The sequence below is a fragment of the Convolutriloba macropyga genome, chromosome 8, assembly GCF_964194025.1.
Source record: "Convolutriloba macropyga chromosome 8, txConMacr16.3, whole genome shotgun sequence".
Taxonomy (NCBI): Eukaryota; Metazoa; Xenacoelomorpha; order Acoela; family Convolutidae; genus Convolutriloba; species Convolutriloba macropyga.
The window spans coordinates 46991455-47012094 of NC_134475.1; the positions used below are offsets into that span (position 1 = coordinate 46991455).

General features: G+C 35.4%; 1 protein-coding gene across 1 annotated transcript in view; it reads left to right on the forward strand.

Moving 5' to 3' along the window:
- The window catches only part of LOC142344769 (von Willebrand factor A domain-containing protein 8-like), a 102439-nt gene that overhangs the window by 19415 nt on the left and 62384 nt on the right, over window positions 1-20640 (forward strand). The window contains exons 4-7 of the mRNA XM_075396686.1: window positions 74-267; window positions 6462-6695; window positions 7601-7928; window positions 14771-18094. Coding sequence (XP_075252801.1) covers window positions 74-267; window positions 6462-6695; window positions 7601-7928; window positions 14771-18094 — 4080 coding nt within the window. The remainder of the gene's footprint in view (window positions 1-73; window positions 268-6461; window positions 6696-7600; window positions 7929-14770; window positions 18095-20640) is intronic.

A 20640-nucleotide genomic window follows, 5' to 3' on the forward strand; every position in this document is an offset into this window, starting at 1 on the left:
AAATACGGGCTCCACATCACTTCGTTTTGTAGCCCCTGAAACTTTTGATGGTAGTCTGATGACATTGCTTTAGTTTACGTGGACCAATCAGCTGTCAAGGCCGCTGTCAATGGTAGCATTCTGCTGATAGATGGAGTGGAGAAAGCAGAGCGAAACATTCTGCCCATCTTGAACAATTTATTGGAGAACAGAGAAATGCAGTTAGACGATGGCCGCTTCCTTGTTTCTCCAGAGCGCTTCGATCAGTTACTGCAGAAATTCTCAATGGTGAGTGTGAAATGAATTAATTACATTATTCGAGTAATTTTTGCGGCCATTGGCTTTTATAGGTCCGCATACTATAGCTCTCCAACTTCTAATTGTTTTCGAGCCTTTCGAATTCTTCGAGCGTTATACGTTCGAATTTATTGTAATGTTAAGGAATAACTGGTGTGAGCCGGAAAATTTAAGGGAACTGCACTAATGTGTTTTGTTCTTCTGAATTATTTTAGGATTTGTTCATTGAGCTTTACCAAATGACTTTTAAACAGAGCGTTTGTTGTCCGTTTCATTTCTGACGGAAATATTCAGTGATGACAATGCAAGCCACGCTTTAATTGCTCTTAAGAGATGTTAGTACCTTTTAATGTCTTTTTTGCTTTCTTTTTATTATCAAGTTTCAACATCTAATAGGGTGGTTCAGTCATAAAAGGCTGTCAGAACTGTTTAATACAATCAGTAGGCGTTTATAATTGAGCTCATTCAAGCGTCTGGGCTTTCGAACGTCGAGTACAACAAACTTATATCTTATAAATATTAAATGTATAATATTAATTGTTTGAATATGAAAAAGTATACTCACTTGCTGATTTACATCTTTGTGGTCGATAAAACCATGCTAATTTCACGTGCCGTTTATACTGATGTTTTCCAGAACTATTCCGTTTTTACATGTGAATTGATAACACATGTTGACGTTTGATTGATACATAAGCTGTCACTTACTCACTTCGAACGTCGAGTACAACAAACTTATATCTTATAAATATTAAATGTATAATATTAATCGTTCGAATATGAAAAAGTATACTCACTTGCTGATTTACATCATTGTTGTCGATAAAACCATGCTAATTTCACGTGCCGTTTATACTGATGTTTTCCAGAACTATTCCGTTTTTACATGTGAATTGATAACACATGTTGACGTTTGGTTGATACTTATAATAAAATGCTAGTAAACATCACATGTCACCGAAAGTCATTTGTATGTAATGTAAAAAGGCAGTATTAACTGGGTATCTAATTCGATCAAGATTTGTGCCTATTGCAACTGTTGTTACACATCAATTCTAATTGAATTATTTGACTACACGATTTGTCTCTGCGTTCCTATTAACCGATGGGTTATGGGCCCAGAGCTTTTATGAGATAAGTAATCAGCCCACCCTAAAAATGACACTATGCTGCTTTGTCTCTCCGCTGCGTTAGAGGATTGCTGAGGTCAATTGGAAAATGAACGAGAGGACAAGGAGAGACAAGACTTGTAGTCAAGCAGTGGTAAAGAGTCAGAAGGAAAGCAAGTACTGAAGCCCCAGTGTGCTCTAATTACTTTGGAGAACGAGTTTGTGTAGCTGATTGGAGGACTCCTGTTGGTGGAGATAGAGCTTGTGTATCTGTGGAGACTCTGTTTGTGTGGAGGAGGTTGTGTAGCCGATTAGAGGACTCTGTTTGTGGAGAGGGAGCATCTGTAGCTGATTGTGGACTCTGTTTGTGTTGAGGAGATTGTGTATTTCATTAGAGGACTCTGTTTGTGGAGAGGGAGCATCTGTAGCTGATTATAGACTCTTTTGTGTGGAGGAGATTGTTAAACTGATTAGAGGGCTCTGATTGTAGAGAGGGAGCTTCTGTTGCCGATTGGTGGATTCTGTTTGTGTGGCGAAGGTTGTTTAGCTGACTGGTTGACTGTGTTTGTGGACACGGAGGTTGTGTAGCTGTGTGTGTGGCTTTCTTCGTGGAAGCTTGTGGGGGTGTTTTGTGTTGGAGTAGATGTTTGTGTGGCAGAAATTTCTAGGAGGACTTCTCCATCTTTCTTAATATTGCTGAGAACAGCTCAGTTTAAACAACTAAATAAAAGGGAGAAACAATAAAAAGAATTTAAAAAACAGACAGGTAAAAATTGAGTTCAGGGATGAGTTCAAAGTCAGAAAGAATGATTTTTTTTGGGCGTAAGGATGATTTCGTATATTTTGCGGAACAGTTTGAAGTTTGTATGCACTCGTTGAAATTAGGAAAAGTCTTAACTGGTGATGTCACCAATGAAGATTATATACCTACTGTTAGGAATGACGCATCAGAGCAACAAAGAGCACAAGCGGTAAATAAAGGACGGGAAGAACTAGAAAAGAAAAAGGACCTCATGGTACGAGCTTGTTCAAGCGTTAGATAAAAAGTCAGTTCTGTTTCTGAGACCACATAAAGGTGCTTAAGCTTGCGATACACTTTGCAAAAGGTTTAGGAGTTTCGAGAGACCGCAATTACATAAACCAATATCAGAATTAACTAGCCTTAAGAAGAATGCGAATGAAAGCATAGTAGACGACTTAACAAGAGCAGACATGAATTACAATTTGACACTGGTGAACGAAGTCGTGAGCGAGAAATGTTTATTTCAATATTTATGGAGGGACTACCTAGAGAGTACGAGAGCTTCACCACACTCGTAAAATTTAGTACAGAAGAGAAAGATTTAGAGGAAATTGAGTGGGACTTTATCAATTTTGATAACGAGAATGTTCAAAAGGAAAGTGAGAGTATATTCTACATTAAAGAACGAAAATGCTTCAATTGTCAAAAGGTCGGACACATAGCTAAGGATTGTTGACTTAAGAAGGCAAATTTAGAGCAAACAAGGGGGCAACCAATAAAGTGCTTTAAATGTAGTGAGAAGGGTTACATCTCCAAGTTTTGTAAGAAGCAGAAACCAGAGAAAAAGTTTGTCAGCCAGAGTAGAAACTCATTCAAATCAATCAATCGGGGTCTCAGAGTTTAGTCGGAGAACTAAAAAAACTGAGTACGTAGAGGACTTCTCATTCTTTCAAACCACAAGTAAAAACCCTTCCTGTGCACTAGTATTAGATTCCTGAGTAACAAGAGATATGATTAAGGATGAAAGCTTATTTATTGATTTTGACAAAGAATATACAGGGACAATAACTAACGCAAATAGTAGCAAATGTTCAATTGAACGACGGGGGACAATTGAGATAAGAACAGAGGACTCAAAAGTGTGTGAGCAGAAAATAAGATTGTCAAATGCATTGCTTGTAGCTGATAACTCGAAAAATTTGGTCTCAGTGTTGAAAATTAGAGCGGCTGTGATAACGAGGTTTTGTTCGGTAGGGACTTCAAGATAAGAACTAAAAATGGAACACTTTTTACGTTTGATCAACATGACAATCTTTTCTTTGGAAAACAGTGAATTCAACAGGTTCAGAAAACTGTTACTTAGCCAGTGGAGACCAGCTAAGTTTATGGCACAAACGTCTAGGACATAAAAATCTTAAAGATCTTCTGAAATTAAAGAATCATGCCATAGGACTTAGAATAAGTGATTAAGACGTAGGGAATTGTGAAACATGTCAACTGATTTAGTCAAAGAAGCCTCCCGTTCCGAAAGATTCCGGGACAAGAGCCAGGGATGTCTTAGAAATAGTTCATACTTATATATTAGGGCCAATTATTCCAGAAGCTGTAGATAGCCACCGATTTGCAGTCGGCTTCGTAGACAGCCTTAGTAGACAGCAACTGGTATCAGAAATTGTACTTCTTAAAGACAAAGGATGATTCAATAGAAAAAGTCCGGCAATTCTTTGCATATATAGGAAAACCATGAAGGTTGGTGTGCGATGGTGCGGCGAATTCATTTCGAACGAGATTGAGCGATTATGTATAAAGCAAGGCGTAAGGCTAAAGCTTTAAGCACCTTATACACCTGAAGAAAATGGTAAAGTTCAAAGTAATTGGGGAACAATAACGCCAATGGCGAGATGCCTAAGTGAGCAATCAGGACTTGATAAGACATACTGGCCTTATGCAATAAACATGTCAAGTGAAATTAAAAAGTTTTGTTACCATTCGGGGTTCAAAAGATCACCATTCGAAGCAATGTATGGACAAAAGACAAAATTAGAATCTTTAAAAAATTTTGATTGTACTGCTTACGTTCATATTGATAAATCATTCCGAGGGGAAAAGATAGGACTTCACAAAAAGGTATATTCTTGGGGTCATCAGATAACAGCAAAACATATCTTATAGGAGTAAAGGATGAAAAAGGCACAGTTAGAAAGTCTAGAAACGTAACTTTGGCGAACGGAAATTGTTCAATAATAACTCGTTGAGTGCAGGGCAAACACGGTTAGAACAGGAAGCAGATCTGAATCCAGTAGCATTCTTAAATGGGTTGATAAATGAGAATGTGATACATAAATCAACAGAAGACGCAATAAAAGTCAAAAATTGGTACGAAGCAATGAAAACAGAGTATAATTCTTTAATTGAAAACAGCGTCTGGGAACTTTTAGATAATCAGGAAATCAAACCTATTGTTACTAGACAGAGACTACAACGAGGCCTATTCATCGACAACGCGCCTCTCAACTATCAGGATATTTTTAAGCTATGCACTCCGTAACAGTTTTGAGCTCAAACGAATGGACATTAAAACCATACTTAAATGCTGACTTGATGAAAAGATTTTTATACAGCAACCTGAGGGTTTTGAAAAATACAATGAACAAGGAAATCCATTAGTCTGCAAGCTTAATAAATGTTTATACGGAGTAAAACAATGTGGTAGTAATTGGTACCTATCAATAAAAAGTTTTCTTGGTGTTTGGGTTTTGTTCCATCTATTCAAGATGAGTGCCTCTTTATAAAAAAGGACAGAGGAGATATAGAGGGAATGATCTGCCCTTGGGTAGATGATATGGTTTTATTAGGAACGCGACAAAACTTTTGCAAAAACTTCAAAAACAATGTTAGTTAGAAGTTCGAACTAAGTAGGTATGGTGACCTGAGTTGGTTCTTAAATATTAAAATAGAAAGAACAGAAAACAAAATAATGCTAAGCCAAGAAGTTTATATAGAAAAACTAATATAGAAATATAAAATGAGTGACTCTATGACTCTGGAAACACCTCTGGATGTTAGTTCAAGACTTTCAAAACTTGATTCACCAAAAATAGGAAGCAAAGAATATCAAGATATGCAGTGTTGTCATTATAGGGGAATAGGATGCTTAAATTATTTAGCGTTGACTACCAGACCAGTTATTGCACATACAGCTATTATTTTGATTTTGTTTGTAGAAAATCCGGTGAACAAGCATTGCAACGCCGCAAAAGCATGCCTACGCTACTTGAAGGGTGGAAAGTCGGAAAAACTTTTTTATAGGAAGTGTGATAAATTAGATCTAAAAGGTTTTTTGGATTCTGACTGGGCTGGTGACTTAGATAGCAGAAAAAGTGGTTATTGTTTCAAGCTTGACAATAGTTCAGGAGCAATCAGCTGTAGTGTTAAGTTACAAAAGTACGTATCAACATCCACAGCTGAACTGAATGCAGTAGTAGAAGCAAGCAAAGAGGTGGTACAGTTAGCAAACCTTTCGAAGGAAATGAACATAGATTTTGAACAACCTTTACTAATGTTTAGATAATCAAGCGTGTATTGCTCTTAGTAAGAATTCCATGAACCATGGCAAGACTAAGCACTTTGCGTTGAAAGTGCACTTCATTCGGAACTTAGTCGAGAACAGAATATTAGAGCTGAACTACTTGCCTACCGATCGCATGCCGGCAGATACCATAACAAAAAATTTCACTTTTACCTGATGTTCTCCTGGGTTCGAACACTTAATATGATAGGAGGGCTATTAAATGTATAATATTAATTGTTTGAATATGAAAAAGTATACTCGCTTGCTGATTTACATCTCTGATGTCGATAAAACCATGCTAATTTCACGTGCAGTTTATTATGATGTTTTCCAGAACTATTCCGTTTTTACATGTGAATTGATAATACATGTTGACGTTTGATTGATACCTATGATAAATTGCTAGTATACATCGCATGTCACCGAAAGTCATTTTTATGTAATGTAAAAGGGCGGTAATAACTGGGTACATAATTCGATCAAGATTTGTGCCTATTGCCACTGCTGTCACACATCATTTCTTAACATTAATTGAATTATTTGACTACACGATTTGTCTCTGCGTTTGCATTAACTGATAATAAAATTATCGACTCATCCTTGGTGTCTAACGGCGTTTCTCCGAAAATTGACGGCTTTGTTATCGTGGTTTATCACCGTGTAAGGATCTTCGGAAACAAAAAAGTTAACTTACCAGTGATTTGGTATTTTAATCGCTTCGACCATTTTTTAGTGTATTAATCACACGCTTGTTTTTATTTAGGAGGAATTAAAATCGAAGAAGCTGGAGCGTGTAAGTGAACACTTTCGAGTTATCGCTTTGGGGTTGCCGGTACCCAAGTTTCGTGGCAACCCTTTGGATCCACCAATCAGGTCTCGTTTCCAGTCCAGAACAGTCACGACATTGCCTTTCAACGAGATGTTTGAAATGCTTTCATCTTCTGGTGATACATCAAAGTCATCGACGGATCTGTCCGCAATGTTATCATACGCTCAGGTGAAATTTGCATTGAAACGGCTAACGCCGAAAATTAATGTCGCTTACTAAAAACTTTGGGTTTATGCGTATAGCAACTTAATGGAAATGAACCTTTTCTATACGGACCGTCGTACGCTATATCATATCATATAATCTGCAATTGGGGGTCGTATAAAGAGTACATGGTGCACAAAGTATTTCAGTGCTCAGAAGGTGATGTGATAATCCTGATTACAACAGAATTATAGCTGCTGTATAAGATTATCAAAAGTAAGCAAACATTGAATTTTATCAATTAGTTTTTTAGATTCCTTTTTTAATCGAATTTTACCGGCCTATTTTACTAATTTTTTGCATGTTATATTCATTTCATTCATACTCATATGTATTTTATCTGCAGTTCTAAACAGCTGTAATGAATTAATTTTTGCTTTTCCATACTCGCTATCATGATTTTTGGTCATGTTTCTTGACTGTTTTTCAATTTTTCCAAGCAATAAACTTTTACAAGCAATATAGAAAAATTGTCATTGGTCAATTGAAAAGGTTTTCGAATTTTCCAATATTTTAACTGCTGTATGTTTTTATACGTAGCTGGAAATCTTTTTCGTTGTTTTGAAAAAAATAGCAGTCAATCCTTTTTTTATTGACAAGACCAACTAAGGCACATGCAATCAATATTAAGCGATGCTCCAAAAGATCCTATCAAATTGTGGATTTTCAAAACGACTCAGTGGCATTTTAAAACAGGCGATAAGCCTTAAGTGGTTTGGCGATCCTCAAAATAGACTGATGAAATGTAATTGTAATGTAAATTGATAAAGATAATGTAAATTGTACTTGAGTACTAACCGAAAACGAATTTATTATTACTTTATTTATGATGTGAGAAATTTATTATTTGAGAAACTTGATTATTCCAGGTAATTAACTCTCCAGATTCCTCAAGTCTGGGTGTGCCACAATTCCCAGAGATGTCTCTTACCACATTGCTATCTCAAAAGAAGCAAGAAGTTCAGAATGTTGACAAACTGCTTAGTTTTGTGTACCCGCGTCAGTTACTCTCCAAAGAAGTGCAGATGAAAGTTGATGACATTGCTAAGAAATGTATCATTGGCAGTGAGGTTAAAGTTGACAGAGATGATGACCAAAAGAGTGGACATGCTGCTCTAGCTGATAATTTGAGTCAACTAAGTGGAAGCCCAGCCTCAAATTATGTTCCGAATGCTAAGCATGAATCTCTTTTGAGAGGTATGTCTTCTATGGAGCACGCATTTGAAAGTAGTGTGGAAAATTTTGAGCCATCTGTAAAACTCTCACTTGATTTTTTTCCGATTTTCAAATTTTCTTTTTCGAAATATATATTAGACACATTTCTGTGAGCATTGTGTTTCTTGTTAAATAAATACAGTTTTCGGAGGACGAGCAGGAAAAACAAATATGTTTGCAAACATCGACCTCTTTTCTTGTTTTCCTCTTCTTATGTGAAAACGTTTTATGTGACATATAGCAGTTATGGATCAACTGTTTTTTTTTTTGGCAACTATCGGCCAAATGAGGCCTGCGCTGTTCACTTTTCCGTCTTTTTCATTGAATTTTTTGAACTTTTCTAATTGTGCTGTACTTTTCTTTTTGATGTCTGGTCCATTAATTAACTTTTCGGTTTAAAAATTACACAACTGATTTTAAGATCTAGTGAAAATGGATATAAACATCAAAAATCAAAAATGGAACGAAAACAAGTTTTTAATTTTGCTTTGAAGCCAAATATTTGTTTACATATTCGTTTTTAATAGCCGCACAGCGATAGCTGGGGCTATTATTGGACTTCTCTTGGTTTTCGGCCTTCTCTCTCTAAGAGATTGAATTGTATTGAGGCGCTGTCTTTTTTTTTTCTTTAAGATGTGTTCACACATTTTTCAATGACTTTGATCTTTCAAAACGGGATAAACAGGTAAAGCCCAGCGGGCATTAACTTTTATTAGAGGCCCAAAGTGAACGTTAGTAGTCCTTCAAGTGCTTAGGGTGTTGCAGCTGCTGGGATGGCCTCAATTCAAGGTTAAAAGGTCATTTTTACGAGTTTTTGCGCTCAAAATGGTGCAATATTTCATGTTTTTTGTGATTTTTTAAGTTTTTTTGCTTGATTAGTCTTGTCATTTTATGTCTTTTTTTGCGTTTTTCCAGCTTCAGGGTCCAGGGAATCTCCTTTAAGGTTTTTAAAATAGAGTACTGTATAGTTTCTAGTAATAATGGAGTGGTTTTAAACATTTTAATGTCTCGAGTTTTAGCATTTTTTTTATAAAATCTGCATTTTTTTGAGTTTTCCTACTGAATTTTGTCAATTTTTGATATTTATCCATTCTCAAGTGCCAGGAATTCTATTCCACGGTCCGAAAAAAGTTAGTGCATAGTTTTTAGTTTCAATGGAGTTGTTTTCAACACTTTAATGTTTCGAATTTTGAAAATTTTATGATAAATATTGCAAGTCTTTTAATTTTTTTTCAAAACATTTGTCTATTATTTAGTTTTTCTTGCCTGAGTAGCCAGATAACCTCATACTGGGTTTGATAGTATGTTGATAATTAGTTGCTAGGAGTAATTGGATGGTTTTCAACATTTTAATAGAACGAATTTCTGTTTTTTTAAATTTAATTTTTTTTTAAATTATTGCCTATCGATCTTTGAACCAATTAATTTTTTAAGGCTTGGAATTTGTTTACTGGATAGCCCCTAGAGACACTAGAATCATTTCTTAAGAAGAATGCTTCTGAAGATAATAATATCGCTATTTTCGGCAGCCTTTCATTAAAGTTTGCAATTGATTTCTTTTTCTTTTTAAAGTTTTTTGGTCATTTTCGAGTTAATCGATCCTCAAGGACCAATGAATTTTTTCAGGCCTTGCAGATATAATACTGCACCAATTTCAGAAACAAAATTTTGAATATATTTTGAAATAGGTATATTTAAAAGGATCAAATTTTGCCTTAGGGGTAAAAGCTTAAAAGTGTTATCAATGATTATATATTTGTTTAGTTTGTTTGATTGTTTGTTTCTGAATTAGTTGTGATGATTTTGTTTGTGTTTTGGCTGGCATTGTTGAATTGATCTGCTGGTCAAGTAGAGTAATTCTAAGTTTTCATTCAATTCTTTGAATTGTATTTCAGGACTTGTCCTGCTGTTTTTTTTTTAGGAATTGTTCACACATTTTCATGATTTTTGAAGTCAAATTGGAGTAGAGATTTTGGTCACGCCGAAACAGGAAATGGAGCGAAAAAGCGAGTGGTTAAAAGCTTCATCGGTAGTGGTTTTTTGTTCACATGCGGCAATTTCACTTTGATTTTACTGTTTTTTCGACTTTTTGGATCAAATGTTTTTAAATGGTTTTTCCAATCTATTCATAGTCCGGTCTAGGTCTAGTTTTCTGTTTAGTCAATGAAAATTCTTTGAATTGTACGTTAGGACTTGTCCTGCTGTGTTTTTACAATTCAAAGAATTTGAATTGTATTGGTGCGCTGTGTTTTTTTTTTAAGATGTGTTCACACATTTTTCAATGACTTTGATCTTTCGAAACGGGATAAACAGGTAAAGCCCAGCGGGCATTAAGTTTCATTAGAGGCCCAAAGTGGGCTTTAGTAGTCCTTAAAGTGCGTATAGTAGTGCAGCTGCTGGGATGGCCTTAATTTAAGGTTAAATGGTCATTTTTAGGAGTTTTTCTGCTCAAAATGGTGCATTTTTTCATGTTTTTTGTGATTTTTTTGAGATTTTTGTTTGATTAGTCTTAGGTTGAAGTTTTTAAAAGCTGATGAAGGCCTTTTGCGAGACAAAATTGCTTGTTATGACCATTTTATGAGCTATATGTCGTGGTACTACAAACACAAACACACAAAAGGATACTAATTTTTTAAAATTTTTTTCAGGTTTTTTTGAAAATTTTTGCCATTTTTTGAGTTTTTTAGCCCTAGGTGTCACAAAAACTCCTCTAGGGTTTGATAAAGGGTTGGGTGATAGGTTACTGCACAGTTTTTAGTGGTAATGGAACGGTTTTCAACTTTTTGACATCATGAATTTAAGCATTTTTTGACAAAAGTTGCAAATTTTTCATGTTTTTTGACATATTTATTGTCATCCTTCAAGTGGTTCGAGTCACAGGGGCAAGAAACCCATATTAGAGGTTAGATAAAAAGTTACTGAAAAATTTTTAGTTGCCATGGAGTAGGTTTCAACTTTGAATATCACAAATTTTAGCAATTTTTTTGAACAAATTTGCATTTTTTTCAGGTTTTTGAAAATTTTCCCATTTTGTCAGCTTTTCCAGTTTCAGGGACAAGGCAATCTGTTTTAAGTTTTGTTAGTAGGGAACTGCATATCCTCTAGTAATAATGGAATGCTTTTTAACTTTTTAATGTCTCGAATTTTAGCATTTTTTCGAAAAGAACTGCAATTTTTTTTAATGTTTCCTAAAGTTTTTGTCAGTTTTTGATATTCGTCCACTCTCAAGTGCAAGAAAACGTATTCCGCGTTTTGATAAAAGTTACTGCATGGTTTTTAGTTTCAATGGATTTGTTTTCAACAATTTAACCTTTCGACTTTTAGAAATTGTTTGATAGAATTTGCAATTTTTTTCAAGTTTTTTTTAAAACATTTGTATTTTATTTTTTTCTTGCCTCAGTTGCCAGGTAAACGCATCCAGGGTTTGACAGTATTTTATTAAATAGTTGCTAGGGGGAAATTGATTGGCTTTCAACATTTTAATAGAAGGAATTTCTATTTTGAAGTTTGAAATTTTTTCTAAAAATTATTGCCTATCGATCTATGAGCCAATGATTTTTTTAATGCTTGGAATTGGGTTACTGGATAGCCTCTAGAGACACAGAAATGATTCTGAAGATATTTACATCACGATTTTCAGCAACAATTTCTTATTTGCAATTGATTTCTTTTTTCTTTTAATTTTTTAGTCATTTTCGAGTTAATCGATCTTCAAGGTCCAATGAATATTTTTCAGGTCATGCAGATACAATACAGGACCGATTTCAGAAACAAAAATTGTTTTTGAACATATTTTTGTAATAGGTGTTTTTAAAGGCAAAAAATTTTTTTGCTCAGGTTTAAAATCTTCAAGAGTTTTAGCAATGAGTTTGTTTTTGTTTAGTTTTGATTCTTGTAGTTTCTCAACTCTTTGGTGACTTTTGTGTTCTGGCTGGCATTGTTCAATTGATCTGCTGTTCAGGTAGAGTGCGTCAGAGTTTTTCATTCAATTCTTTGAATTGTATTTCAGGACTTGTCCTGCTATGTTTTTTTATTTCGTCGTCATGATTTTTGTTACGACCATATGACGTCACAGCCACTTTTTGTTCATTCGTTCATGCAATTTCAACTGAATTGCATGCGTGACGTCATTTTTCGCTCTTAGTGGAGCGAGTTTTTTTGTTCATTCGCTTGATTAAGTTTTTGGTCACACTTGACTTACCTCACTCTCAAAAATGACTTCCTCACTTTGAAATTGACTTTTACTTACTTTAATTCAAAGAGATAAGGTCAAATGGGTGTGTTACTCTAAATGAAGGTTATTTGAGATCAGCTAATAGAGGCAGCAATAACTTATACAGATTTTAAATCAAAATATAACAGATCAGCCTTCAATGGAAAGACAATTTTTTTGGTCTGTCTTTTTTACTGTTTTTTATGAGACTGCCGATCTACGAATCTATCTACGATCAATCTGCCAGCTATGTTTCAATTTGAGTTTGATTGCATGTAGCAGGTTTGTTGAAGAAATTGGCGTCACATATAGTAATCTACTTGACAATTTAACGGCAATGTGGAAGAAAAATTTCCAACTATGCTTTCCTTGTGTTTATCAAGACAATTTTGTGTTTGACTAAACAGTTAGTTTCCAAGGTCATAGGGTATCTATAGTAAAACATCAAGGCTGCAGAAGGACGAAAGAGCCAAAAGTTATGCAAAATGAAGAATTGTTGCAATTTTGTTTTCTAGTTTTGTTAGAAAAAAGAATATAACAATTATTCCGAGCTTTATCGCTAAATTTATTATTTATCTGGCTGATGGTGATGGTAATTCCATATCTTGGGATAGACTTCGCTTAAACAATATTTATCGTGCGGATTGATTTTCAGTGGTTGGAACATTAGGTTAAAATGCTTATTACCAATCCTTTCTGTCCTGTTTTCCCCTTTGTTGTAAATTCTTAATTTTTCATCAAAATTGTACTAACTTTGAAATGCTAATACTTATATTAGCTGCAAAGCTGTAAGTTGAACGTAGCTATTTTGCGGTGATCTTGATTTTTACGAATTGAAGGTGAGTTCTGCTTTTCTGTCCTTTTTCTGTTTTTTTTAACTGGTTGACTTTGCTCATGCGTTTCACTAAATATCGAAACAATTCAAATGCACTTTTCACATTGATTTAACTCGGTTGGCACGGTGAGTACTATTCAAGGAAGAAATGTCAGGTTGAAAAGCTTTTGAACGATTTTGGTTTTTCAATTCTTCCTCGGAGATACACATTCCCAACCTCGACGACCCTACTTACTTCTCAACGGCTATTATTTAGCATCCGTCTTTTTTGATTCGCTTTAATTTTCGATTACGTCTTTCATTTTACTTGAGGCACAATTTTGAAACTTGATTTCTGACTTATTTCAGTCACTGTTTCTTCCGAATAGAGCTTAGAATTCACTCAAAGAAATTTACTTAATTTATTGAATACTGTTGAGGTCAAAGGAGCAAAATTAAAAGAAACGGAATCAAATGATAGAGCCCGGTCATTTAGTCATCGTGCATTGGGTTATCAGAGTTTAGTGGGGTATTAGTGATTGCTAGCTGATATTGGTAGTAAGCTTCGTCGACTTCTCTTTAGAAACAAATTAAATAGTTTCGTAACTGGATTTGTACGCTAATTAAGAACTCTTTTTGGGCTCAGTAAAAAGGCTGTCACTTCGTGTCTTTTTTGTTTCATTCCCGATAGGCGTCAAGGGGTTAGCAGCTGCTATATTTGGATTTCTGCGAGCAATGTTGACTTTTTGGAGACTGGAAGTCGACTGAATTTTTTTTGGTGGTTAGTTTAATTTTTTAACAATGGGCCAAAATTTTCCGGAGTAACTGATGTTTTCCAACAAATTTTGTAAACGCATTGGTTTTTTATGCAAAAATCTTTGCTTGACTGTGTGGATTTTTTGAGTGATTTTTAAACCCTTGACTTTTTCGTTTTGCTTGACCTAAGTTTCTCTTTCATTCACATGTGTCAGCACAGCTGAAGTTGCGGCTATTCAGTACTAAATTTCCATTGGAAAGTGAGCCGAAGTTGGTTTATTTTTCACTTTAAATTTTATTGGTGGTTGTAGTGATATATAATAACTTCTGTTGACGTCATTTGAAGCTCTCCCCTTTGCGAATTTATGTATATCTCTCTTCCCGGTCCAACTGCCACGAGTCGATCGAGAGCATTTTTTCCGACGCTAGTCGGCTATGTTTGATCTTTTCTTTCCTCTCTTAATGCTTTTATGTGCGTAATGTCAATTCTTAAATTAATTGGCAGTGAGTTTTAGGTGGAATTGCAAGACAATTTTTGGGCCATAAATGACTTAAAACTTTCTCTATTTTTTTTTAAAATTGTAATAGTAAGGCTAATTAACGCGAATCTAAAGACTGTCAAGGTCAATGAGAGACCTTCCTTATAATGAAGACTGTTAGTAATACAGCATGGTGACCAAAATAAAATTAGCAATTTGAAAAAAAAACTTTTAAATAGGTATTACGTGATGCATCAGCAACTCCATGAGCTCATTTTGCATATATTGCTACCGGTATTCTTCAGCACCTAAGTCTATTCCGCAGCTATTTGTGATCAATCTGCCGGCTATGCTTGGTGACATTTGTGACATTTTGCGAACAAACTGCAGAAAAAGGGCATTGGCATGCAAGGACTATAATTGCACTCATAGTTTAATAAATTTGAAGCCTTAAGTTATTTTTATAAACTTGATTTTTATTAGTTTTTGGAACATTTGGTGTAATAATCCTGCGCTAATCAGCACTTGTTTTAAGACTTTTTCAATGAGTTGCGATTTTTAGACATCTCTACGAGCTTTGACTTGGGTGTTGATATATGTTTGGTTGGAGAGAAGTCGTCTGGGAAATCAACAATTGCGCGTCATCTCGCTGCTATGAAAGGTCAAGAAAGTGAGACCTTCATGATGTACAATGACATCACAGCACGTGATCTACTTCAGCAAAGGTCAACCAAGGCAAACGGTGATACCTATTGGAACCATTCTCCCTTGATCGATGCTGCTTTAGAGGGCAAATTGACGATACTTGACGGGTTGCATCATATTGAGCAAGATACCTTACCGGCTATTCAGAGCTTAGTGCACGATAGAGAGGTCACACTTTTCGACGGTACACGTTTGACCTCTAATTTGAAGTTTAAAATGTTGCAAGAAAAGATGGACAAAGATTCAAATCAGTTGAATAGTTTGGGAGTGTTTGAGATCCCGGAGAGTTTTCGGGTTTTTGCGCTTGCCGAGCCCCCGATTAGCAAAGGCGTTTCAAAATGGCTTAACTCTGAGGTTCTAAGCATGTTTCACTTTCATTTAGTCGATTCGATAGGAAAACGGGAACAAATCGATTTGTTCAGAAAGATGTTTCCGGATATTGATTCGAAAGTCATTTCTGATCTCTGTGAATTGTCCAAGAGTTTAAGAAAATCCCAAGATGAAAATCTGCAAACACTTTCGAGTTGCTTGTCTACAAAACAAATCAAACGCTTATTAAACATTTTTTCAAACAACAAAAATGTTGAAATAAAGAAATCTGTTGAGAGCGCTTTCATGCCTCAGTTTCTTCCTGAATTACCTAAAAAGGCGTTTTATGAGTTCATAGAAAGCCAAAACTTGTCGAACTTGTTCGGGTTGGAAAAACAACTGGAACCCGAATCCATTGATTCTAACCAATTTTCTACTGATAATGTTATTTCGAATTCGCATGGTGAAATACTTGATGAATCGTTGGTACCTCGGACTTTGTTTTACGAAAACGAGGAACAATCGCGGATTCTTGAAAGTATGATGCAATCTTTTTCAGTCGGTGAACACCTGTTGATTGTTGGCAATCAAGGTGTTGGAAAAAACAAACTGGTCGATAAAATGTTATCCCAAATTGGGAAACCCAGACAGTATATTCAGTTACATCGCGACACGACAGTTCAGGCTTTAACGGTGCAGCCTGGTGTAAAAGATGGTAAAATTGTGTATGAAGCTTCGCCTTTGATCAGAGCTGTCAAAAATGGTCATGCGTTAGTTATTGACGAGGCGGACAAAGCTCCGACTCACGTTACCAGCATACTTAAAGGTTTGGTCGAAGACAGTTTCATGTACTTATCCGATGGACGAAAAATTGTTCCAGAAAGTTCTAGAACAAAATCAGAACGGAATGGAGACAAATATATAGTATGTCATCCTAACTTCAGAATGATAGTACTGGCAAACAGACCTGGTTTCCCATTTTTGGGAAATGATTTCTTCGCTGCTATGGGCGACTTGTTTTCATGTCATGCTATTGACAATCCAGGAAAAGAATCTCAAATCCAAATGTTGACCAGATATGCTCCCAATGTTGATCTGGATATTATAACCCGACTCATTGACGCATTTGACGAACTCAGGGAATTAACAAACAGTGGTAGCTTGTCGTATCCATATTCAACAAGGGAATTAGTAAACATTGTGAAACATTTGCAGAATTTTCCACATGACGGAATTCCACGAGCCATCAAGAACATCTTCGACTTTGACAGCTTCGATGAACAAAACTTGAAAGAGGTAAACAAGGTCTTAAAAAGAAACGGGTTCCCGGTCGAAACTGGAATCCCTCAAATTCACATGGCCAAAACGATTCCACTACCAGCTTTTGAGAAACTATCTGACCTCAAATGCAAAGCCGATGAACCTATTCAGGTTATGCATGATATTCTAGCTAGCAAAATTGAAAGTAATAAAACGCGGTTGAAAACTGAAGTTCTCAAAATGCAAACATATGCTCCTAGAACCGAGTTCTTTCAAGAGCAGAGCAAAATATGGGCAATTCCAATCGCAAAAAGCGCAGCCGTCAGTGATATGAAGGCTTTGCCTGTCTCTCACAAAGATGCCAATTCAAGCACCAATCCGGAAATATTTTTGGTTTCTTTATTTCCTTCAAAACTTCATAGAATTATTGTTAATGGATCAGATGATAGAATAAGCACCAATGAATGTGAATCTTTCGACATCAGCAAGGTTTTTGATCGGACTCAAATTTGCACTAATGTGCAACTAAATTTCATCAGATGTGAAAAACTTTTCAACGGTAATCTTTCAGTTGCTTGCTTTTCACCTCAAAGTAATGCGTTGCTGTTAGTTGATCCGAAAACAAGCGAAGGAAAGTTGATTTATTTGGACATTATGTTAAATTTGACATCCCCCAACGCTCTCAACTCGGTTTTCAGGAGAGCTAAAATTGCAGCAGGTTCTGTTCGCATGTTATCAAATAATTCGGATGCAACAAAGCTTGTATTTCACGACACAAATGGAAAGAAAATTGTTATTTTAGATTTCATCATTTCTGAAATTGGGCAGCTAACCTTGCCGATAGATGCTAAGTCTGTTGAGTTTCTATCGGAAAACGAACTTGCTATATTTGATTCAGAAAATCAGCTTAATAAACTCTCTCTTACAGGACAAAAGTTTGCAAACGACGATTCGAGAGAATTTTTCATGTACAAATATGATATGAACACGAATGACTCGGTTTTATCTTGTTCGGATTATTTTGATTCGGCTTTGGTGTCTGAGTTTTTGAACAATCAGTCAATATCAACACCTGCCAAACTGATTACAGGAAATCGAACCCAGATTGGGATCTCTTTAGGATTCCCAGATCTGGACGATGGGGAGATCATTGGAGTCCCCAGGAATCATGCATTGAAGAACTCGTTGTCATCAGTCTTTTTGAGCCCTTCGTTTGCTTCCATTTCGATTGTTGATTCCAGATACGTACCAAAAGAACATTTACCAGACCACTTTGATTTGGTTGCCTATCCTTATGCGTTAGAATGGATCAACGTGCGTTCCAAGTCGCTGAGATATTTACCAATTCCTAAAAACAAATACGATCATCCGATGTCGAGTTATTTAACCCAAATGAACAATCAGAACATTGTTTTATCATCTGACGGCAACTCCAATATTTATACGTGTGATCCGTGGGGAACATTAAGACAGTGGGAGGTCAACTACGAATTGCTTCGCAGTTCGTATCAAAAATGGATGAATATGATTGGTCGACCGGATGAGCCAATCACAATTCGTCATTCACAGAGAGAAGCGACAGGTCCCAAACATGGAAAGATGGATGCTACTGGTATGTTTTTTTAGATTTAAAATCAGCTTGGTTACTATTTCTGGTGGATTTTTCTTAGCGGACATCCAAATTTTTTTCCGTTGGTGGAAAAATGCTCAAAGAGCCGAAGCTGCTCTTTTTAATAGATGCGAAGCTATAACGAAGTTATTATTGATCTCATCGGTGGTTTTTCAACAATTAAGAATTTCTGAATCAAGAATTTGAATTGTATTAGGTTTAGAAAACGGGAGAGTAGTTTTTATGATGATCTGTTTTCTGTTTTTTCGGCTCCAAGAAGAGTTATGGTGATCTGTTTTGTAATCGAATAAAGGCCACTCAAACAGGATGCTGCATATCATTAGGTCAATATGCTGAATAAAAACCATAGCAAGACAACTCCTGGCTTACAATTCAAAGCATTTTTATTAAGTAAACAAGAAAATTAGACCTCTAAATGACTAGGAATGGGCTCGGAAAATCATTTAGAAAAAATCCGATTAAAAAATCGGAAGAAAAATCTGTCAAGTTGCGGCCTGTAACGAAAAACTACTATCGAAAAAGCGAATTGTCCTTCAAACACCATTTTCTTACTCAACTTTGAAATTAGCCAACTTCCTGTTTCGTTGAGTCCAAAATCACTAATCCTATTTGACTCTAAAAATCACATTACGTTGCCAAACGTCCTATTTGATCGAGTAAATTAACTGGAAAATGTAAGCATTATCTGCAAATTGTGATTAGGTTTATAAGCGTCTACGGACAAGAGTGACAGTAGAAAACACTAGTTCTACGCTCAAATGGAAATTATCAGTCACATGCACAATTCTTAAATTTTGGCAATTATTGATAAATATGACGGAATTATGTCAGCATTATACATTAATAGTTCATCTTTTGTAACTTTTGTCAACAATTTTACCGTCACATTATTAACAATTCAAGTTTTAGGCAGTAAGTGAGTAAATGTGACATTGAAACATCGCATATGTCCACAAAAGGCAGAAATTTCTAAATGTCTGTAAAAAGTTTTTTTTAAAAAAGTCAGTACTGTCAAAGCAGTATTTCCTATTAACTTAAATAGTAAGTGAAAGTTTTAAAGCATTTTAAGCCCATTTGTGTCAATTATTAGACTTCTGGATGCTATTTTTGTCATTTTGTCTTTTTTACACACTTTTTGGCAGTCATATCCTGCGTCAAACATCTTTCGGTTAAGGTGCTTATGATGACCTATGCATTTGATTGGAAATTTATTGAGTTCTTTTTGCTCCAGCATAATGATACCCATTAATTCAAAGTTTTGACCATTGTGCTCTTTTTTGAAATTTTGGAATTCTTTTCTGTAGTTGTCATGATAGGTTTTTCTTGTTTGAATTATTTAGACTTTATTTATGGATATTGTTGCTGTGAGGAGAGAGACACTTGAAGATCAGATTGGGCGATTTTCAGTTACAATTAATTGAACAATATTTCTGTGCTGTTTGCATTCATTATCACTCTTTGCGTGTCTGTCGACTCAGTTGTGGATCTCTTCTTTCAGAGGAACATTATTGAAGTATCTTTCCAGAATAACTTTTGAGGATGGGACAAAACATTTGTGGAAATGGTAATACATCGTTAGATTTTATTAAACTCTTATTGCGATATGGACAGTTGCATAACTTAACGATGAAATAATTGTTAGAATATTGTGAATAGTACAGAAATCTAGAACAGTGAAGTAAAGCTGCATTGGTTTAAACTAGTCGTTGCAAGAGAACTTTTTATTGTTGCGTGCATTTGTTCTGTTCTTAATGTGATCCCTTAGTTGTTCCGACCCCTCTTGAGGGGGGGGGGGGAACTATATACTCAAATGGGTTTTTTTGTTCAGACAATTTTGGCCGATAGATATATTAATCGTAGAGAGTTGAGACTGGTATCATTAGAAAGCTTGTCCAGCGTAGAATATGGAATTTTAAAAATTTTCTCTTTTCGTTTTCAACAGGGAGTTATTGAGGCTCATACTTTTGAGAAAATAGAGTGAATTCCGTTGATTTTATTCACATTTTGTGGAATTGTTGACTAAATTTTGCCAATTTTGCTAAAATTTGGTAATTTTTTGAAGAAAGTGTTGTTGATTTTATTTTTTAAGACAAAAAATATTGTCAGCTTTTTATGTTTTGTTTTTTGGTAAAAAAATTGGCAAAATATTTCAAAATTCAGACTTTTTCATCAAAAACAGCACGAATTAAGTTACTTTAGTCCACTTTGATTAAATTTGCAGGAAGTACAAACCCAAAAAGCACTATCACAAACTATGTAGACTCATAAGGGGGCTATTTCTACTTCAACTTCCGTTGCGAGTGCTCCATAATTGAAACTTTGCCGTTTTTTGCTAACTTTACTCGTTGATTATCAAAAACAGCACGAATTAAGTAACTTTAGTCCACTTTGATTAAATTTGCATGAAGTACACACCCAAAAAGCACTATCACAATCTATGTAGACTCATAAGGGGGCTATTTCTACTTCAATTTCCATTGCGAGTGCTCCATAATTGAAACTTTGCCGTTTTTTACTAACTTTACTCG